The 20,286-nt window shown below is 50.4% G+C and overlaps 2 protein-coding genes across 2 annotated transcripts in view; both read right to left on the bottom strand.

Moving 5' to 3' along the window:
* Positions 1–1,092: 1,092 nt before the first annotated feature.
* Positions 1,093–8,642, bottom strand: LOC142052351 (solute carrier family 22 member 13-like). Its single transcript, XM_075082252.1, has 10 exons — positions 8,005–8,642; positions 6,845–6,948; positions 6,337–6,491; positions 5,586–5,754; positions 5,090–5,210; positions 4,376–4,470; positions 3,846–4,060; positions 3,253–3,361; positions 2,905–3,115; positions 1,093–2,411 (listed from the first exon to the last, which is right to left on the bottom strand). The coding sequence occupies exons 1-10, from the start codon at positions 8,386–8,388 to the stop codon at positions 2,316–2,318; spliced, it is 1,659 nt and encodes a 552-aa protein (XP_074938353.1). The 5' UTR covers positions 8,389–8,642; the 3' UTR covers positions 1,093–2,315.
* Positions 8,643–14,068: 5,426 nt separating this feature from the next.
* OXSR1 (oxidative stress responsive kinase 1) overlaps positions 14,069–20,286 on the bottom strand; it is a 92,644-nt gene continuing 86,426 nt past the window's right edge. The window contains exons 14-18 of the mRNA XM_075082251.1: positions 20,124–20,197; positions 19,126–19,178; positions 18,653–18,721; positions 17,671–17,735; positions 14,069–16,755 (exon numbers count right to left, since the gene is read on the bottom strand). Coding sequence (XP_074938352.1) covers positions 16,681–16,755; positions 17,671–17,735; positions 18,653–18,721; positions 19,126–19,178; positions 20,124–20,197 — 336 coding nt within the window. The 3' untranslated portion in view covers positions 14,069–16,680. The remainder of the gene's footprint in view (positions 16,756–17,670; positions 17,736–18,652; positions 18,722–19,125; positions 19,179–20,123; positions 20,198–20,286) is intronic.

Here is a 20,286-nt window from a genome sequence, read left to right as displayed (position 1 = left end):
ATCTGGGGCTTTCCCAGCATGGTGTCGGGAGCAAGGACAGGACAATGTCCACTAGTCAAAGGGCCGGGTCCAGGATCCTGACACCTCTGCCCCACAGCCAGGAGTCAGGGTTGCAGCACAGTTTGTTGGTGTTATTGACATGGAGAATGCACTGGTTGTCTCAGTGGTCCCTGTGGGTCTCCTCTGGCAACAGGGGCTGTTTCACCCCATAGCTCCTCACCTCACCTTGGGGAACAGAGCCAGGCCAGGCTCTGCTGCCCCTCCATGCCTCAGATACCTCTGGCCTTCCTGACCAGCTTCCTCGGCAGTGGGGAGGATCCCCACCGATACATGAACCTGGGTCTCCCGCAAAGGGGAAACAGAGGTGGAGAGATTCTGACCTGACCACAGACAGGTGTGAGGGTGTAAGTGCTGGAGAAGGGCCTCACTCCCGTGTCTGATATAATAGGGCTTGACATTACTTGATATGCCTTAGCAAACCCTTTACAGCATCCCTGGCATTTGCTCACCACTGCCACTTTGAGCACCTTCCCACAACTGGCCCTCCAGTCATGGCTTGGTAAGCCACTCTATTAAGGTCTTGCATCTGCCTTTCCCAGCTAAGCCTCACTACCCCCTTTTGTTCTCACCTTCCCTTCATCTTTTTGGCCCCCTCCCCTTGGCTATGGGGTCATCCTCTTTCCCCTAGTTATCCCTTCAGGTCACCTGAAGCAATTTTTTCCCTTTGCCCAAAGCCTCATCATGGTGAGGGCCCAAAACATCCCCTTTTATGAATGCTAAAGTGTATTCTCACATGCTAGTCTACCACACCTAGCTCGACTCTGTACTGTAAGCTCTATTTATTACGGTGCAAGTCCATGTGTGGACCAGGTAGCAGTGACATTAAAGCACAGCAAAACCATTGAGCATCCTCCCATTGCTGCTGAGCTGGGCAAAACATCATAAGCCAAGCTATTCAGGTGCTCTTCAGCCAAAAGTGTACCATCCAGTGGTCTGCAGACCACCCAGGTGCAGTGGTCTAGAGAAAAGCAGACAAAATTGATCTTCAGCCTACTGGAGCCATGAATGAGATGGAAGCAGAAGTACATTAGATGTGCTTGGACACCTTTATTTATGAAGTGAGCTGAAACAGAGAGTCTCAGAGCAGAATTCCCAAAAGAAGTCATGGTTGACTCAATAATCGTGCATTTTGCTCCAAGCTCTTCCCTCAGCCTTTACCCTCAATGCCTTATTTTCCATAAAAGCCAGAAGGAGGCAGCCCCCAGCTTTTGCCAAGGAAAGAGTGCCCTCAGGCGAAGGGCTGAGCTCATCTGTGCTCAGGGCCACTGAAGAGGAGCAACACAGCAAATCCTTCAAAAAGCAGTGCCGAAGAGAAGATGGCACCACGGGCAGCCCCTCCTCATGGGGCATTGTCTCATGTCACTGATTTTATCTAAAATTCTGTCTTCATCAAACTGCATATCCGAGGGGTACTTGGATCCATGGAAAACATGTAGACAGCAAGAAGGAGTAGACTAGAACAGAGTAGAACAGACCTGAGAGTTCCCAGAAAGGTATGCGCTTTCCTCTAAAAGACCAATTGCCACAACATCTCTCAGTTTCCTGGAACAGACAAATTAATGTGGTCCTACACCACAGCCCGGCAGCACACTCTTCTGTGCACAGAGCATCATGACATGCTTCAATTCAAAGCCACCAGCACTAAGATGAAAATTCTGCTGCCTGTTAGACATCCTTGCTCACGTCTTGCTCTATCTTCCATTGCATCTTTTTTTTTTTTTCTCAGCTGAGTGTCTCAAATTTAAAAAAGAAAATAAAAAGGAGTGCTTTTAAGAGAGGGGGAGAAGATCACGCTAGACAGTCAGGAGAAATCACTCCTTCTTGCAAGTGTGAGATTATTTTCAGTGCTGCATCTGCTCTGGCTTTCTCTTAGTGAGCACAGTACTCTGTTGCAAGGCTAGTCAGTGCTCTAGAAGGTGTCTCACTTGGGCAAAGTTTACAATCTCGCATTCCTGGAGATGGGACAGGAAAAAGGAAGAGAAAATGTTGCCTCCATCCTGTTTTCTGATTTCTTTCTTTTTTCCCTTAAATGAAAAGCATCAGCTTTTCTCCATTGAGAGCACTGTTGAACACCAGAGACGGCATGCAGTGCCTGAGGACAAGCTATAGAGGGAGATATAGGAAGGCAAAAAAGAAAAGGAAAACCAAGAATTGGCAGTGACTGCTTGAGAGGTGGTGGTGTCCTGCAAATGGAGACCCTGCCTGTCCTAGCACAGCACTAGGTTGCCTTTAGCTACAGCTACTTGCAGGCTCAGCTAGAAGCGAGTGGTCTTCGTGTCCTCATTGTCTTGGCCACCATCTTTTCCTTGCATGTGTTCATTTTCAGAGCTGCTGTTGGCATTTTCACAGACCTAATGAAAGGGAAAAGAGTATAAAACCAAAGAAAGACCCATTATGAGCTGACAGCAGCCTTCTCTGAGACATGCAGCCTTTAGCAATCTGGCTTCCCCTTTGCCACTCACTCTCTGGGGCCCTACAGACAATCTTCTCCCAACAAAAGTATTAGGGTGCAATTCTACCCTGTTCCATAGGCAATGGGGTGCTGGGAGCTACACAAGGCTGAAAGCCAGATGACATGGTGGAAGGGCAGGTGGGGACCGAAGTGAAGTGCTGGCTACTCCTGGAGTCCTTCCATTCCAAGGACAGGAACAAAGGGGTCACCACCATAGGCAGGGTTATGGGGCCTCCTCCACTCCCTCTGCATTGGGAAGCCCCAATCCTTGCCCTCCTACCACTGTAAGCCTTTGAAGAAACACCTAGCCCATGTAATTCTGATGGCCTCCTGCAGCGATGGCACCCCATGTCCCTGCTCGAAAGGCAGCACAAGCACTGCTGGGCACCCACCTCAGCTGGGAGGCGGCCACCCTCTGTGTCATCCACCAGGTCAATACCACGGGTCTCGGGCAGCAGGATGCAGAGCAGCCCCCCAACCACAGGGGCACTCCCAAAGATGGCCATGGGGATGGCCCGGTGGTACTGACCGAGGAGGCGGATCAGCGGGGCCATGATCCCTGCCACCCGCGCCGACATCGAGCACAGCCCCGTGCCGGTCTGCCTGTGGGAGCGAGGGGCAGCGGGAGGCACAGGAGGCCACCACGGGACCGACTGTGGCCATGCAGACAACTGGGCTCTTGCCCCACCGCCGCCACCAGCCATGGTGGAGGGAAGCTCTGATGCATGGGGAGATCTCACCTGATGACTGTGGGGAAGAGCTCTGCGGAGTAGACGTAGGAGGTGGAGAAGGAGGCCGAGGCAGTAAACTTGCCAATGATGGCCAGGACAGTTGATGCCATGGGCTGGTCTGAGGGAAGGAGGAGAGACCGCCGCTGTGGGATGAGGGAGAGCCCAGCACCACTTGGGGATGAAGGCTGGGGATGCACAGTAACAACTGTATCACCTGCAGGGAGCCATCACTTCTGAACAGTGCCTGAACTTGGACCAAGGAGCAGCTCTGGCCCGGGGCCACCTTCAGCACACTTTGCATCCATCATCTCACCTCCCCATTTATTAATTTTCCTAGAGGACAACCTTGCTCATAGGTGGCCTACCAGGCTCATCACTACCCTTTCCTATTGCAATCAGCAGGCCAAGGTTTGTTGATCAGAATGGGCCTTGGGGAGTTGACCAAGTCCCTTGTGGCCATGGCACCAGGGTCAGCAAACGCCCTTGGAGATGAGAGCCAGCCTGGTTGGGAGGACAAGACCTGCACCAGCAAGGGAAGGGCGGGGGCTCTGTGTCTCCCTGTTCCAGAGGTTTTCATCCCAGGATGAGAAGAGGTTGTTCACCTTCAGGGATGCCAGTGATGATCAGACACACCAGGCCAGACAGCAGCAGGAGAACAGTTTGGGTTTTCTTCCTCCCAAACCACTGCAGTGTGAAGATACAACTCACACGGGCTGGGATTTCCACTGCTCCAAATGCAAGCTGGGTCAGGTAGATGTCCAGACCAAAATTTGTCACGTTCAGACTCAGCCCATAGTACACAAGGCTGTTCACAAACCTGAAAGCCGGACAGGGTGGCACTGATCATATCTATTGGAAATGAGCAAACACAATATTGATCTCCAATGACAACATTATGACCAAGCCACAGCATTTCCAAGGGAACATAAAGCCAGACCAATACCATAGTACTGCCAAAGCTGGGACGGTTATAATTTTTCCCAAAAACCACATTGAATCTTGAATAGCCAGAAACAGAAATCTCCATCGGTAGCAACCAAAAACTATGAGGAGAATTTACACTTATGACCAACTCTCAATCTCGTCTTCTTCACCTAGAAGTTCAGATGGGAAGGACCAGGGTGTGTCTTACCAGGTGCATGACATGATTAATGTCACCTTCCAAAGATGCTTCTTCCGAAAGAGATCCAGAATACTTCCAGACTTGGTCTGTGTCTCAGGCTTCAACTTCAAAATGCAGAAAGACAAAGAGTCAAACCAGGCCAAGGCAACCCATGGCTAACTCCTCTTCCAGATGCGGTCGAAGGAAAGCCTCAGCAGGAGAGGCTTGTGACCCCAACCTGCTCTGGGAGGGAAGGCGGCCCCATGGGGCTGGGTTCCTGTGCCTGTGCTCTGGGTGCCCAACGCAGCAGTTGCTGACTAAGAGGTTCCTCGGCAGGAACCTCTCCCCAGTGCGGGGACTTTGGCGTGGGCAAGGAGGTAAACCCCTCTCTGGGCATTTATACGGCGAAACCCACAGGCTAAACAGAGACCTCATGCTCATCCCCAGCACTCCTGCAATCCTTGCTGAAGGAAAGCCAGGGAAGCGTCTGGGTCCTTCCCACCTCCCAAGGTGGACTCCAGAAAGCCCCAGACTGAGCCTCAGCAGAAGCTGTGCCCCTTCCCTGACCTTGTCGCTGTGCGAAGCAGCTGAAGCTGGAGTCATGCCCAGCCCACGCCCAAATCATCCCCAGTGGTCACGGAAGGATGTTTATTGGGGGACGTCAGCTCCGAGGGCTGCTACAAAGCCAAGCACAGAGGAAAGTCTCTGAAGGCAACTAGCAGTTGCCCGTGCCGTTAGAGGTACCTGTTCCAGGAGTCCTGGTGGGACGGTGCGCTTGTTGATGGATGCTGCCTTCTGAAGGAGCTTCTTAGCTTCTTCTATTCTGCCTTTTGTCACCAGCCACCGAGCCGATTCTGGTAGCACCCTGGCAAGGAGGTGAAATCAGGAGATGCTGCCATGGCCTGCTGAGTTTCCCCACAGCCCATCTCCCTGCAACCAGTCCAGCCACCAACGGGCATCACATGTGATGGAGGGGTTCTAAATACCTCCTCAGGTCAGGTTTTCCAGGCCTACATTTAGGTCCCAAAGGCCACATTTGAGGACCTGAGGCAAAGCAGGTGTTGCTCTCAGGGGTCCAGTGCCAGAGGGAGATGTGCTGAGCTCTGCAGAAGTCTCTCCAGCATCTGCACTATAATGGGAAAGACCCCGCCTGCTCTTCAGCTGCTGCCTCCGCACTACTGCCACCCCTCACACTTTGTGCTGTAGTGTCTGCAAGGAGCTCGGCCCACATCCCACATACCGGATGAAGAAGAAATAGACAAATATAGGAGCAGATCCTGCAATCTCCAGCAGCCTCCAGTTGCGAATACCGTAACTCAAGCCAGCCAAAAGCATCTGTCCGATGGCGAAAGCGCAGTGAGAAATAAGCACTGCCTTTGGCCGAGAGGAGACACCAACCCATTCTGTAGCTGAAAAGAAGAATGCAGGTTCAGAGTTCAGAGTCATCCATGCAAATGATTTCCCCTGTTGCAAACAGTGTGTTTCCCGTGGAGAAGAGCTCTCCCGGAGGTGAGGAGAGGAGACCAGCAGTCAGAGGTCTGGCATTAGTCACACATACAAGTCACCAGTGCTTCATGTGATGCATCAACTCTGCTTATCTTCACGGTGTCCTGGTCCTCTGCAGGAGGATATGAAGCTCAGGTATGTCACCTCTTTGGTCTCAGCATCCACAGAGACCCTCACTGGGGCAGAGCTGGGTCCCAAATCAATCATGCCCCAGAGCTTCTGGGCTCTCTCACCGCACTGACCTCCTGCGCTGGGGGGCTGTCCCCTTGCCCTCCTCTGAGGACTGGCATGGGAGAGATGCTCCCAATGGCTCTCACTCAGGTTTGAGGAGATGCCAAAGTGCCAAAGGACAGTGCAGAGCAAGACCTGTCCTCACCACAGTGTTTTCAAGTTATACATGATGGTTTTTATTTCTTTACAGACCTTTCCTATTCCATTGTGAGAGGCCATGTCCGTCTGCCTCAGGGCAAGAGCATCCTACTCACCCAAGGCCGGTATCGTCATGGCGATCCCTGTCACCGTAGCTCCCACAACACATCTAAAGGCCATGTACACATAGAAATGGGGCACAAAGGCAATCCCTACACCAAACAAGCCCTGAAGGAAGACGGAAATCAGAATGACTGGCTGGCGACCGATCCTGAGGAGGAAGAGGGAAGACACAGTTGGTGTTTGGAGAGATTCCCATGGAGATGGGGGAGACCCCTGTGGGTTACACAGTGCCTGTATTGCCCTCTCCAGAGGGTGAAGAGGCTCAGACTGGACTCCCAGTTGACATGTGAAGCACCCTGTGCACAAGCTGTACCCTTCTCCCTTCCACCCCTGCTGTGGCCATGTCCTCACAGGACCTGAGGACTTTGGTCAGGCTCCCTGTTAGTGTGGGGCAGTGACAAAATGCACCGGGTGCAGTGACCAGCCAGGCTGGGAGCAGTGTGCTGCTCTGTGCACTGCTGGCTTTGCACAGACCCTGGGAGGGTGGTTGGGTCTCCTCACCTGTCACTTAGTGGCCCAAAGATCATGGATCCAAAGAGAAGGCCCATCATGTAGATGGACTGGGAGATGTCGTTCAGGTTCTTCCTGTCACACACCAGGTCAAACTGGAGGAAGGAAACACAGATGCTTTTGTTCTTGACAGGCTCCAGATGCTTTCTGATCCCACCTCCAAGGATGCGATTCTCCATGGTGTGCACATAACACACAAGTCAGAGGTGGGACAAACCCATGGGGCACTCAGTGGTGCCCCTCTCCCAAGCACTGGGACCTGCTGGACTCCTCTCCAGCCCAGGTATCCTGAGGGGAGCCTCCTATTTGGCAAGTTTTGCTTAAAGTGGGACTTGGGACAGAAGGTCCAGCACCTTGCTTCTCCTAGACTGGCTTCCCTCCCAAAATGTGATCCCCAGGCCAAGCAGTTTCTGTTAGAGATGTTCTCAACTGCTAGCATCTAGCAGGCATCTATAGAAAGAGTCACATAAGGAAAAGCATGTATAGCAAATACAGAGAGGTCAGAAAGAACTGAGAGAAGGTTAGCACTGCTCACTGGAGCACTGTTGGTGTTGCTGAAGCTCCTGGTGACTGTCAGATGTGTGGCTTTGCAAGCTCTCCTCTCCTTATCAAACCTGGTACCTCCACACAGAGGGAGGAGAAGTGAGGAACTCAAGCTGTTTGCAACAACCCTGAGCTGAAGTCTCCATGCTGAGACCCCGAGACAGACACCCTACAGCTGCCTGCCCTGACACCCCACCCTGCATGGGAGGAGAAACCAAGTGCTGAGCCTGCCCCCTTCCCCTGGCTGGGGTGTCCGAAGCACAGAGCTGGACACGGGGACAAGTTGAAAAGTTACCCTTAGTCTGCAGAGGGGCAGCTGGGGCAGGGAGACCCAAAAGGTCCCACCAAGAGTGATTAACGTCTCTACCGGCTCTGCCTGTGGCTCCGCTGACACCTGTATTGCAGCCTGCTTGCCTGCAACCTCTCCAGGACTACACTTTGGGAATTGGTGGTGGAGCCAAGGTCCCCAAACAACAGCTGATGTAAATATCAGCCCAGCCCTGCTGCACCATGGCCAGCACCAGCTTCAGCTGAACGGCAGGACAGGGTGGCCATTTGAGTCTCCCATCCCTTCCAAGTCCCCGGCATGTCAAAAGGTGTTTACAAACCTCGGTCAGCAGGGATGGCGGTGGGGCTGAGGGGTACACCCAGCCACTGCTGCACTTCTCCGTGGCGTTCAGGCCGTACGCCACGATGGAGCCGAGGTCCTGGTCCACCGGTGAGTACATGGAGCACTGCTCGTACGCCCCATCTGCATCCCGGGGCACAGTGAGGTTCAGCTGCTCTTCCTCGGTCAGGTTGGGGCCAATGGCACGGATCCAGCTGGTGTCACAGTGATGTGGCACGTGTGGAATCATAAAAAGTTGGCAAAACTGGTGGAAAGCCACACTGAGGCACGGAAACAAGGTGAGCAGCACCAGCCATTTCTGAAACGGCCCAAAATCACCGATTGCTTTCAAAATTTCCCCAATGCCTGACATTGGCAGCTGCATCTGGAACAGGACAGTGTTGGGACAGACTTTCCAGAGGGCTGGAATTAATGTTTAAACCTAAGATAAGCTCTTCAGTTGTAGGCAGCCACCACAAATATGTAAAGTCAGGATAGACTTAATGCCTGATGTTTTACCTGTCCTAAGTACACTGTGTAATGTATTAATCATCTTTGTGCCACCCACAAACATACAGTGCTGGCTGGAGCAGAAGGACCCCTGTTTCAGGCAACCTAGATCACCCCCTCTGCCAGGGCCAGGTGGCAATGACAGGGAAAAAGACTCTTCTCCAAAGGAACTGCAGGAGTTGAATTTGCTGAACTGCTGAGACGGTCCCCGGCGGTTCCACTCGGGCAAGCAAAGTTCAGAGGGGCCGAGACAGCCCAGCGTGATGCAGAGCTGGGAAAAGTCCAGGGGAATAAAGGGAGTCATGCTAATGGATGGGCAGAGCCAGAGACCAGGAAGGGTGGCCGGTTGGCTGTGGTCCCAGGTGACAGGAGACTGCATTTCCTTCATCTTTTGCAGCTTCCCTGTGCAACCACGAGCAACCCACACGTGGGACGCCCACCCTTCCTACCCATTCCAGGCCACTGTGCAGGTTGGTGGGGGCTATATGCAGGGAAGGCTTGGGGAAGGCATACAGGGATGGGAGAAATCTGACACAGGGCAATGCTGCTTGAGGCAGGTTTGGCAAATCTCAGCTCACATGCCTTCCTGCCTTAAAATGATCATTGAGAACACGAAACAAACTCTGCTCGGCTCATCCCTGATGTAAGAAGAGCATTTGCCTGGGGCCCCTTTGGGGTGTCCACAAGGCAACACCTCCAGAAGGGCCCTAAAGCAACTTGGATGGTCCTTCTCCTGCCCACAGATCCATGGGAAGAGCATTGTATAAGCATGATGGAAACCAGACCATGGCTGCCCCATTTGGGTTGACCAGGGCAGCCGCACAGGTCAAACTTGGCAGTACACCAGCTCCCCGGGCAGCCAAGGGAGAGATGTTGCCCTCAGGACAAGCCCAGCTCAGCAGCCACAAGCAGAGAGCACCAAAGTCAGAGAAAAGCGGGCAGACACTGAACCAGGTAGAGATGGAGGACAACACAAATTGGGTCAATTCAAGTCAACTAGGAACCTCAGATGGAGGGTGAAATCGAGGTGCCCCTGTTCACCTTGGGCTCTGCTTCATTGGCAGGAGACAGGACAGGCCAAACCTTACTAAAAGCAGAATCGCACGTGTCCACGAGCTCGGGAGCCTTTCCCAGGCCTGATCCTGCCATCTCCTCTGGCTGTGTCCCAGCTCCATGCTAGGAGGAGTCCAGAGCACAAAGCAGCCTGACTCACTTTTTTCTGTCATGGTTTAAATGGGGAAGCCTGGGAGGGTCAGTCAGACACTGGTCACGGGTCTCAGGGATCTGGAGAAGCAGGAGCCAGAGGACTAGCACAGAACACTGCCAGAACTTATGAGAGAGAAAATGGGGTCTGTTCTGCTCTGACCAGCATTGGAGAGCCTGAGCTGGGCATCACACTTCAAGGAGGCCGAAGGATGCCGAGGCCCTGGACTGAGGACACAAGGAAGGAGTGGGAAGGTTTCCACATTGCTGGAGGTTCCCAACAAGAGGTGAGGAAGCAGCAATGGTTGACTGGAGCTGAGTCACATCTCTGGCCTGAGATGGCCTCCTTAGGACCTGACCAGGGCATGTGTCCATGACACCCATTGCTTTTGGTAAAGGTCAGAAGGAATCAATCTGCTGCTATTCAGGAAGACCTTGTGCACCACAGCCAAAGCACAGAATGAGCATTGCCTCCAGGCATGCCCTGCTTGAGCTCACACATCCCAGCCTTCAGAACACCATTTACCACAGCACGAAGCAATCAGAAACAAAAATATGCTACAAACACGAGCGACCAGCATCACCTCATGGGCTAGGGGGTACACCCAGCCACTGCTGCACTTCTCCGCGGCGTTCAGGCCGTACGCCACGATGGAGCCGAGGTCCCGGTCCACCGGTGAGTACATGGAGCACTGCTCGTACGCCCCATCTGCATCCCTGGGCAGGGTGAGGTTCAGCTGCTCTTCCTCAGTCAGGTTGGGGCCAATGGCACGGATCCAGCTGGTGTCACAGTGATGTGGCACGTGTGGAATCATAAAAAGTTGGCAAAACTGGTGGAAAGCCACACTGAGGCACGGAAACAAGGTGAGCAGCACCAGCCATTTCTGAAACGGCCCAAAATCACCAACTGCTTTCAAAATTTCCCCAATGCCTGACATTGGCAGCAGTAGCTGTAGAGCCAGGCTTCCCCAGGCCTGGAACTAGTATGTAAGGCCAAGATAAGCCCTGCAGCTGTAGACAGCTACAATGAGTATGTGAGAAGGCCCTGGGGGTGCTGGTGGACAACAAGCTGACCCTGAGCCAGCACCGTGCCCTTGTGGCCAAGAAGGCCAATGGTGTCCTGGGCTGGATTAAAAGGAGTGTGGCCAGCAGATCGAGAGAGGTTCTCCTCCCCCTCTGCTCTGCCCTAGTGAGGCCACATCTGCAGGGCTGCGGCCAGTTCTGGGCCCCCGAGTTTAAGAAGGACAGGGAACTGCTTGAGCAAATCCAGCAGAGAGCTACCAAGATGATCAGGGTCCTGGAGCATCTCCCTGATGAGGAAAGGCTGAGGGACCTGGGTTTGTTCAGCCTGGAGAAGAGAAGGCTGAGGGGGGATCTCATCAGTGCTTATAAATATCTGAAGGGAGGGTGTCAGGACGGTGGGACTGGGCTCTTTTCAATAGTGCCCAACGCCAGGCCAAGGGGCAACGGGCACAAGCTGAAACACGGGAAGTTCCCCCTGAACATGAGGACAAACCCCTTCCCTGTGCGGGTGCCAGAGCAGGGGCACAGGCTGCCCAGGGAGGCTGTGGGGTCCCTTCCCTGGGGACATTCACCCCCCGCCTGGACGCGGCCCTGTGCCCCTGCTCTGGGTGTGCCTGCTCCAGCAGGGGGTGGGACGGGGTGATCTCCAGAGGGCCCTTCCAGCCCCCGCCAGTCTGTGATTCTGTGAGTCTGTAATTTGAAGAAAAAGCAATGTTCTGCGTTGGGATTTGTACTCACGCTACATTCCCATTAAGTGGAAGAGGAATTTCAGGGGGTGCACACCCTCCAGGGGGGTTACATGCCATAGGGAAGCTCATCAGCTGGGAGGAGAGATTGTGAGAAGGTGACCAGGAGGCGGTATGAAGAGCAGGGAAGCCCAGAGGCATGGGCAGTGGAAGACACCTCACAGTGAGCACCCTCAAAGGGAAACATCCAAGGTTGAAGGTAATTGGGGCGAACTATTCAGTCACAGGAGGACTATGAGGCACTGGACTCAGGCAGGACGGAAAGCCTTTAGGAGTGTCCATAATGGGATTTCCTTTAGAGGCAGTGATGGGAGACAAAACTGGGATATAATTCTCTGGGATTTTTTAAGCAGGGTTTGGCCAAATACTGGAAAGGCTACAAAGAAGTTAGCTTAGATGCAGAGGATGAGATTCAGCAACGCTGAGTGTCCCTTACCATCCCCCATCTTAAACTTGGAATTTACATTCACCCAAGATAAAGTTTTCTGGGTTTGTGAGTAAAGAGGAATGCCTTAAGAGAAATAAAGATCCAGAAAATGGCAAACTAAGCCCAAGAGCCTTAGAAAGGGAGTGAATGGAAGAGGCAGCTTAAAAAGTGCCACTTCGGTGTTTGTTTTTTTTTGTTTTGAAGCAAGGATGCATATTTTTAAACAAACTCACACGGGTACATCCCAGCCAAAAGACCTGAGGAACATGCCTTCAACTGGACCATCCCTATCCCCTCCTTGCCCTTGACAGTCCCTGAAGCTTTAGAGAAACTTTTCCATTCCCACACTCTGAGCAGGGAGACCCGTTCTGTTTCTCTTGATGCAGATACCATGACTTCGCTCAAACAAAACTCCACTAAGCTCTGGGTAAATCGTGTCAACAAAGCTGTCAGAGTCTGAACCAACAGAGCACCTTGGGAACAGAAGCCATACATTAGGAAAAAGTTTCCAAAGGGGCCTCCAGTGAGAAATACTCATTTATTTTACTTCTTGGGTAACATTTCCCTTCATTTCTGAAAACTTCCTTTGTGGAAGATGGGCAAGAAATATTGAAGAATGTGAAGGAAAACTAGGGTATCTCCAGTGCAGCGCTTCAGAGCTGGCTTTCCAGGGAGTCAGGTAGTCTGCTTTCACCCAGGCACTGCTCTTTTGCATGACATTAGATAACATTAAAAGGTTGTGGCCAAGGTCACTGTTGAAAGATGACCACAGCGGGGGAAGCCGTCCAGATGCCCACTCAGCTTAACTGGCATCAAATTACAGCACTCACCACGACAAACCTATTGCCACAACCGTGGCAGCGGCTCAGTGCCAGGTCACAGCAGTTTTCATTCTCGTGGCAAGAGGCTTACTGACAGTCTGGCAAGCCATGTCACCTGCACACCTGGACAAGAACTTTCATTTCAGGCACCTCCTCACTCTCACAGCCCAGATCACGACTGCTGGCATACGAGTGTGCCGCAGCAGGGGATGCTGGTGCTTGCAGAAAGAAATGGCCCAGCTAGAGCTAAGAGCTGCATTGTGGTTTAATCCCAGACAGCAACTAGTCCCCACACAGCTGCTCGCTCACTCCCCCCAGGTGGGGCAGGGGAGAGAATCAGAAGAGTAAAAGCGAAAAAATTCATGGGTTAAGATAAAGACAGTTTTATCAGTAAAGCAAAAGCTGCGCACACAAGCAAAGCCAAACGAAGGAATTCATCCACTGCTTCCCATGGGCAGGCAGGTGCTCAGCCAGCTCCAGGAAAGCAGGGCTCCATCGTGTGTAACCGTTACTGGGGAAGATCGACACCACCACTTTGAACCTCGCCCCCAGCTTTTATTGCTGAGCATGACATCATATGGGGTGGGATATCCCTTGGGTCAGTTGGGGTCAGCTCTCCCAGCCGTGCCCCCTCCCAGCTCCTTGCGCACCCCCCGCCCACTCGCTGGTGGCGTGGGGTGAGGGGCAGGAAAGGCCTTGGCTCTGTGTAAGCCCTGCCCAGCGATAACTAACACATCCCTGAGTTATCAACATTGTTTCCAGCACAAGTCCAAAACATCGCCCCATTCTAGCTGCCGTGAAGAAAGTTAACGCTACCCCAGCCAAAACCAGCACAAGCGGTCAGGATGATGATAGATGGGGACATACCTGGCCCCACCCCTCGCCATCAGCACATTTTCCTGAAGTCCTGGCTCCGCTACAGATATAAGGGAGATACCTCAGAGGCACCTCTTGATCAGAGGTTTAAATTCAGAAAGAACAAGTATTGTGGAGATGGAAAGGAAGGAGCGCAGTTGTGCTTCTGTCGCCCCGAGGTGCTCCTGGACAGGGGAAGCCCATCCCCAGCTCCACAGGGCATGCAGAGCTTACACCAAACCTTTCAGCTGGAGACAAGCCCCTGGCACAGTCCTAGGTGCTAGCCCAGCTCCATGTCTGCACACAACTCCTGCAGAGCATCCCCACCCCCTTCCTCACCGAGTCTTCCCTGGGGTTGTCAAACCCCCCACTGCCCCAAACAGAAAGGCCCTGGGGGTTGCAGACACCACTCAGACAAACGCTTCTCCAAAATACACCATCCAACCCAAAGACACGCAAACTACCCACCGAACACGTGGCAATGGACAATTTGTTCTTTATTGATTAAAAATTAGAGACATGCAGTAAAATACAAAGTCCAAAAAAGGAAAAAAGCCTGAATATTTTACATCTTTCATTATAATCTACAATACACCAAAGTTGTGAAGAGGATCCGTTTTCATTAACAGAGCATTGTCCTTAAAAGTAGGAACTAACTTAAAATTACAACCCGTTTCCAGGTTCGGATCAGAAATTTGCACAAAAACCAAATTCTTAATGACACTGGAAAACAATTATGAACAGCATTGGCACTTACTGGAACAACATCAGAAAAGACAGTTGTCTAGCACTGTAATAGCCCAAGTAAATATTTTGGATCCCTACCCAAAACATCTGGAGATCTAAAGGGCAAAAAACCATCAGTTTCTTCCTTACTTGCTTTCTCCGTTAAAGAACAAAGGAGCTTGGGTTAGGGTGAGCTAAAGCTCTCTAGGTCCTGGCTTTGGGAAGGTGGGGAATAATAAATAGATGATGGATTGTTCCATTTGAGCAGTTTGACTCCTACTTTCTCAGCACCAGTACAGAAATGAACGAGGGGGTCCCCATGGCATGTGGGCGGAAGGGAAATAATACTGTACGAGACTATGTTGTCTCAGTATCCCAAGGGTTTCCAATATAACCATATCCACGCAAGGTGACATGAAAATCGAGATGCCAGCCTGCTCTTCCCAAGCCAAGAAGCTCCCTGAGGGAAGCCGTAGGCAGTGGTTTGTGTCAGTCAACAGGAGAAAGGGCCAGAGGTGCCACACAAACACTTGGCCAAACCCAGCCACCACCAACTCCCTGCTCACAGGCACCCACTTCCTGGGCTCTGGAAAGCATCTCTTCAGCACCCTGGGATGCTCTTGCTCCCAAACCCTCTTTCTCCTTGCCCTCCCCTTCACACTCACCAGCCATGGGGCTGCAAATAGCCCATGGGGACGTACCCAACATCCACCTAGAGGCTAAGAGCAACAAGGGCGGTATAAAAAGAACATGCACAATTCAGGAAGCTTCCGCAGCTGCTCATAGAGAACAATATATAAATACAGATTGTTCATCTGAAGACTTGGAAATAAAAAAAAAATTCCTAATTGAACTCAGTCATTCTGCTTTAACACTCTGTTTCTGCATTGTTTGTGGCTGATGGAAACCAAACACGTTTCCATCTGTGTGTTAAATTACAGGCTTACAATTTCTGTGTAGAAAACACTCCAGAGCCAAGAGCAGTTACAAAGGCCAACTGTGAAACAGCAGGAAGAAAAAAAAAAATCAACACCATTTATTATTCACATATTGCATTACAAGTGTCTCTTATCAAACTCAGAGTATAATTTATATTATTCATGTAGAAACTCAAATTCAACACCACATAGAAATAAAAGCTAAATACGTGTGTGACAGGGTTTCAGTGACATCCTGATCAAACGTCGAGGCTTGGACCGACGAGAAGGCTGACGACCCAAGCGATTAGTGCAGGAGGGACGCAGCCCGGCGCTCGCTTGCCCAGTACTACCACTCTACTGGCGATTCTTTATTGCTGTAAAACATGACAGGGATGGTTCCACGGGTACCAGTTTGCAAAGGACTGGGAAAGACGTCGGGAGGACTCGCGCGGCCAGGCACAGCAGCCTGGCTTTGAGGAACAGTTTGAAGTGCATCTTTTCCAAACGCAGGGTGACACAGGTCTCCTCTCCCTCTGACCACAGATATTTTGTTGATCATCTGAAAGACCACTTTCCAGGCAGTAACGCCTCACTGGTCTGCTTCAAGAACAGACTACATCTAAGATGCAGAAAGATGTTTTGAGGAAGGACTGCTTAACGTAAATGAAAAGGTTCAGCCCTCATGCCACGCCTGGCACTCATGTGGAGAGAACCAAAATAGTAGAAAAAAAAATTCCAATAAAATTAAGGCAGTTTACAAAGGGAAGCTGACTTCTAACACCTCAAAGTCAAGGAACTTCTCAAAAACACAAACACAAGGGAAGAAGGCTCTCCCTCCTGTGGGTTAAGACTTGGCTTGCTCTCTCAGGCGCAAGCATTCTAACCAGCAGTTGAAAAAACAAAATAACCAAACCAAAAAAAACACACACAGCCGAAGAGAAGCAGATTTCTCAGCCCTCCAGGTGACCCAAGCAACATGTACATCGGTGTTTCAGATGGAAGGAGAAGCACGTAAAGAACAAAAAGAAGATCCGTTCAGTATTAAAACTTGTGCAAAACTAGCAAGTGAAAAAAAAAAATGAAACCACATGTAAGCAAACATTTAGGCAAGATCATCAGAGCAGTGGAACCCCCTGCTTCGTACTCAGTAGTATTTTTCTTTAAAGTAAGGCAATAATAAAATGAACATGCAGGCAATGATGTGTTGGATCTGCATGTTTGAGATGACAGATACAAAAACATGAGAGTTGTTTACAAAAGGTGTAAACGCCATCGGTAATTTCAGGAAGGTTTGTGATCCTATTAAGGAAAGTGTTAAAGCTTCTAGGAAGGGGGCTGTAGTTCAATTCTTTGGCAGTAGTGGTTTTTTTTTTTTTAGGCTAACAGAAGCATTACGAATATGCACATGTGGGTTCTCAGTTGGGAAACATCTCCTGGGACCATGGTTTAGCTGATGCTGAGCTGTGCAAATCCTATAAGTTTGCCATCATCAGGAATATCCGAGCCTTCGACACCAGATGCCTGAAACACAAGGAACAGAGATCCAAATAGCAACGTGCGTGCTCTACCCTCCGACACGTACCACGCCATGTACCGCAACGAGGTGTATCAGATACGGTCTGGGGAGGGAGTAACCACAGGACAGCTTTACACTGTGTTTAGCAGCTCACACTACCCAAAGCTAAAATTGAGCGCTTTTTCCCACCCCTCCTCTTTGTTTCTTTGGGTTTTTTTGAAGCTAGGAAAGGCTGGGACTGACGTTTTGCCACTGCCTGCTCTGTCTAGGGCTGAGTGCACTGATCGGGGCAGAACAAGGGAAACCTCCCCATAGAAAGAGTCAAAAATAACAGCAGCTACTGCTTCACTATCAGTAAACTGGTTACACCTTCGCTTTGCCGCTATAACTACCTCTGAATTTCACCACTTCTGAGGGATTCACCTGCCATTCCTTCTCCTCTCCTAGCCCATCTTCTCTTAGGTCTGGCTCTCTTCTTTTGCCCTCTCCCCCCCTGCCTTTCCCCCCCCCCCCCATTTGCTCCTCAGAGACAATGTATTTGGAACTTCCCCATTCTCCTTCTCCAAGAAAGCAGTACGTGGCATTTCTTAGCCCACTTCAAAGCATATATTTCTGCCCTTTCTGGGCAAGATTATTTTCCAAGCCTAGAAAATACCCTTTGTAACATTTGTATGTGCTTATTAGCCAGGATACGGGAATGTCTGCATTAGTACATCACCTCGCACAGTTATTTAACCCAGGGGATGCAAGCGGGGAGCCTGCATTGCCTACTCTTAGACAACCAGTAGGAAGCTTTGGGAAAGAAGGGAGGATTTTGAGCACGTATATCAGATGCCTACAGTAGACATCACAGGCGTCTATATGTGATGCCTTCTCTTTCCAAGCGACAACTTGTTCAATTAGGGAACAGGAATAAATACCAGTTTGAAAGTGACGGATCTGTTTGCCTGGGGCTCTTCCACAATTTTCTGCAAATTAGCTGCAACTGAAATTACAGACACACACACACAAAGAGAACGGGCAAATATTAGGACAGGCTAGAGAAAAACATACCACACTCATCAGGCCTCTTTGTATCAGCCAGCAAACTTAGAACTTTTAAAATGACGGAAAAAGTTGAGGTCTCATTTAGACTCAGCCTACTTAAATCAAAAGCTTTAAACTGGGAAGATGCTGTCATTTGTTACTATGCTGCTTTTTTCAGAGGTATTTTTTCCTGGATGTGGTGGGATTAGTAGTAATAAACTACTCAACTGCACCTGGAAATCCAGTTAATTTTGCACTGGCAGCCTTTCCAGATGTTGCAGCCTGTGTATAAGGAACAGTTTTGTTTGCTGTAGTTGAAACACAGGCAATGCTGACAGTTTTAAAAGCCTCACCTGCTGCAAAGGAGGACACATTTATTTAGCAATCTGCTGCCAGAGGTAGCTGCTCATCTAGCTGTTCATGCTCACCTGAAGTGCAGCAACACGTGCTGCCCCCCCAGGGCGTGCACTCTTCATGCCTCCTTCCCCAGCCCTACTTAAACCAAAAAAAGCCTGGCTGATTCCAGTCCCAGACCTCTCTTGCGCAGGACCTGTGAGCAGTACAGGCTTGTGCAGCAATTTGGCAAGGCGTATATGTCAGATGGTAACGATTTAGCTAACGCATCGATTAGCCTTCGTTTTGCATTACAAGGAACATTTGCTTCATAATGTTTCCAACTCCATCCTATTCTTGTGGACTGGGGGTTGCCTAAATGTACTAGCAGAGAATTGCCACCAGAATTAACAGCAGTTTTGCAGAGCCACTGAGGTTGTGAACCAAGGCCACAGCAAACTCTCTAGTGCCCACTAATCAGGTCATTTTAAACTGCAAAAAATGACTGAAATGGTTAGAGCAGAAAAAATAATACGTAATTACCTATTACCAGATCTCTGCCATCAACAAGACCTGCTGAAATGAGTTCTTGAGACACACCGTCAGCAGTGTCTGTTGGAGAGAAACCCAAAAGCCAGTCACTACATGATAAAAATTGTCCAACTGATGAAGGCATCACATAGAAACCTTAAGCAGCTTTTATAAATCAAACAGCAAAAGTGTTGTTTACGCAAGATGGATAGTAGGGTGTACACCAGGTGCAGTCAGACAGCTCTGAGCTATGCTGTCAAACTCTGAGTTGGAATTCACCCAGGGGCCACATCCACAAACAGTTTTACAAGAAGGGACTTCTCAACAGCAGTGCTCCAAGCCCAACCACAAGGCAAGCGCTTTAGGAAGGCACTGCGGACAGACACTCATATACGGTTTCCACGCACACAACTGCACAACACCGAACACAAAACTTGCCCTTCACCAAAACCACCTTCACACACTGGAACTTCCCACCAGCTTACCTCTCCCTGGGGTAAATTCAAATCGAATATCATTGAGCTCTTTTTTTGAATTCCTGTGGAAAGAAGAGAATTTTATATAGAAGAGACGATTTCACCGCACTGATTGGTGCCCAAAAGAAAGTGTCGCCATTGAATAATCAGTCTGTGAAGACGAGTAAACTCAGTGCACCCTTCCTCCTCCTAGGGCAGAAACTACTCGCGTGGGTGTGCATCTGGAAGCAGGGCTCTCGGCACACTCTGCGCCTCAGCCTGACAGAGCCTGAGTGGGCTGAAGTCCATGATAAGTGAGTGAGCATCACCTCTCTGGTATAAGGCCATGTTGTTCCACTGTCTCAGCAACTTGTATCTGCCAGCAGACACCTCCTTGGAGCACATCCTTCGGGGGAAGGAAGCACTCACTGACTGCAGATGCACACACATTAGGCAACTGCCCACGAATGACTGGGAGGTGATGCTCCGAAGTCCCAGCCCAACGCTAACAACAACCAAGATGCCTACAGAGAGGAAAGGCAGGTTCCTTAAATGAGAAACGCCAATATGTGTAATGATAGTAGAATGGACTTACAATCCTTTTTCTTACATTGAGCAGAATCTATGCCTTGAATGGGGTAAAAGCTCTTCACTCTCAGTACTGGCTGAAGTCTGAAGTTGTGCCTGCATTGTCAGAAGGTCCAGCACACAGCCAGAACCCTGGATCCCTGATCCCCTTTAGGGAACTCAGCTAAGTCCTTCCTTCCCACCCTGTCAGAGTTTAGGAGTATTTATACAAACATCAAAAACCTCTTTCAATCTACAGCTCTTGCCAAACCGAAGAAGTGGATGAGAGAAACTGCTTTTCCAGGTCTCAGTTTCAGAAGAGCGGATGAAATCCAAGCTGAGAAACATAACCACCACCCTTTTAATTAAAAGGCAGGGGGAAAGATGCACTGCAGAAGTCTAAGAGTGTCCCTCTCTACAAAGGCTCACTTTGACAGAACAGGTCAGTTTTGTGTCCTTACCTTAACCTTAGTACAAGGCTGATGGGGACTTTCGTATCTTCCTGTACCGGAGCTGCAGCAGGGGCAGGTGGGGCCTGCAATAGGATTACATCATTTTAAAGCAGATTAACACTTCCTTTCTCTGGTTTTAAAACTAGAGATAACCTTGATCAACTATAAATAG

This window comes from Phalacrocorax aristotelis, chromosome 2, assembly GCF_949628215.1.
Source record: "Phalacrocorax aristotelis chromosome 2, bGulAri2.1, whole genome shotgun sequence".
NCBI lineage: Eukaryota > Metazoa > Chordata > Aves > Suliformes > Phalacrocoracidae > Phalacrocorax > Phalacrocorax aristotelis.
The sequence above is the reverse complement of the archived record's forward strand: the minus strand, read 5'-3'. Positions and strand labels throughout refer to the sequence as shown.

Bases quoted from the DNA above. Each gene is read 5' to 3' on its own strand.
- LOC142052351 (XM_075082252.1), bottom strand. From the start codon at position 8,388: ATGCAGCTGCCAATGTCAGGCATTGGGGAAATTTTGAAAGCAATCGGT. The intron at 3,362-3,845 runs GTGAACAACCTC...TCCTTCCCTCAG, and splicing joins CATCACTGGCATCCCTGAAG to ACCAGCCCATGGCATCAACT. The intron at 3,116-3,252 runs GTGAGATCTCCC...TCGCTCCCACAG, and splicing joins CTCTTCCCCACAGTCATCAG to GCAGACCGGCACGGGGCTGT.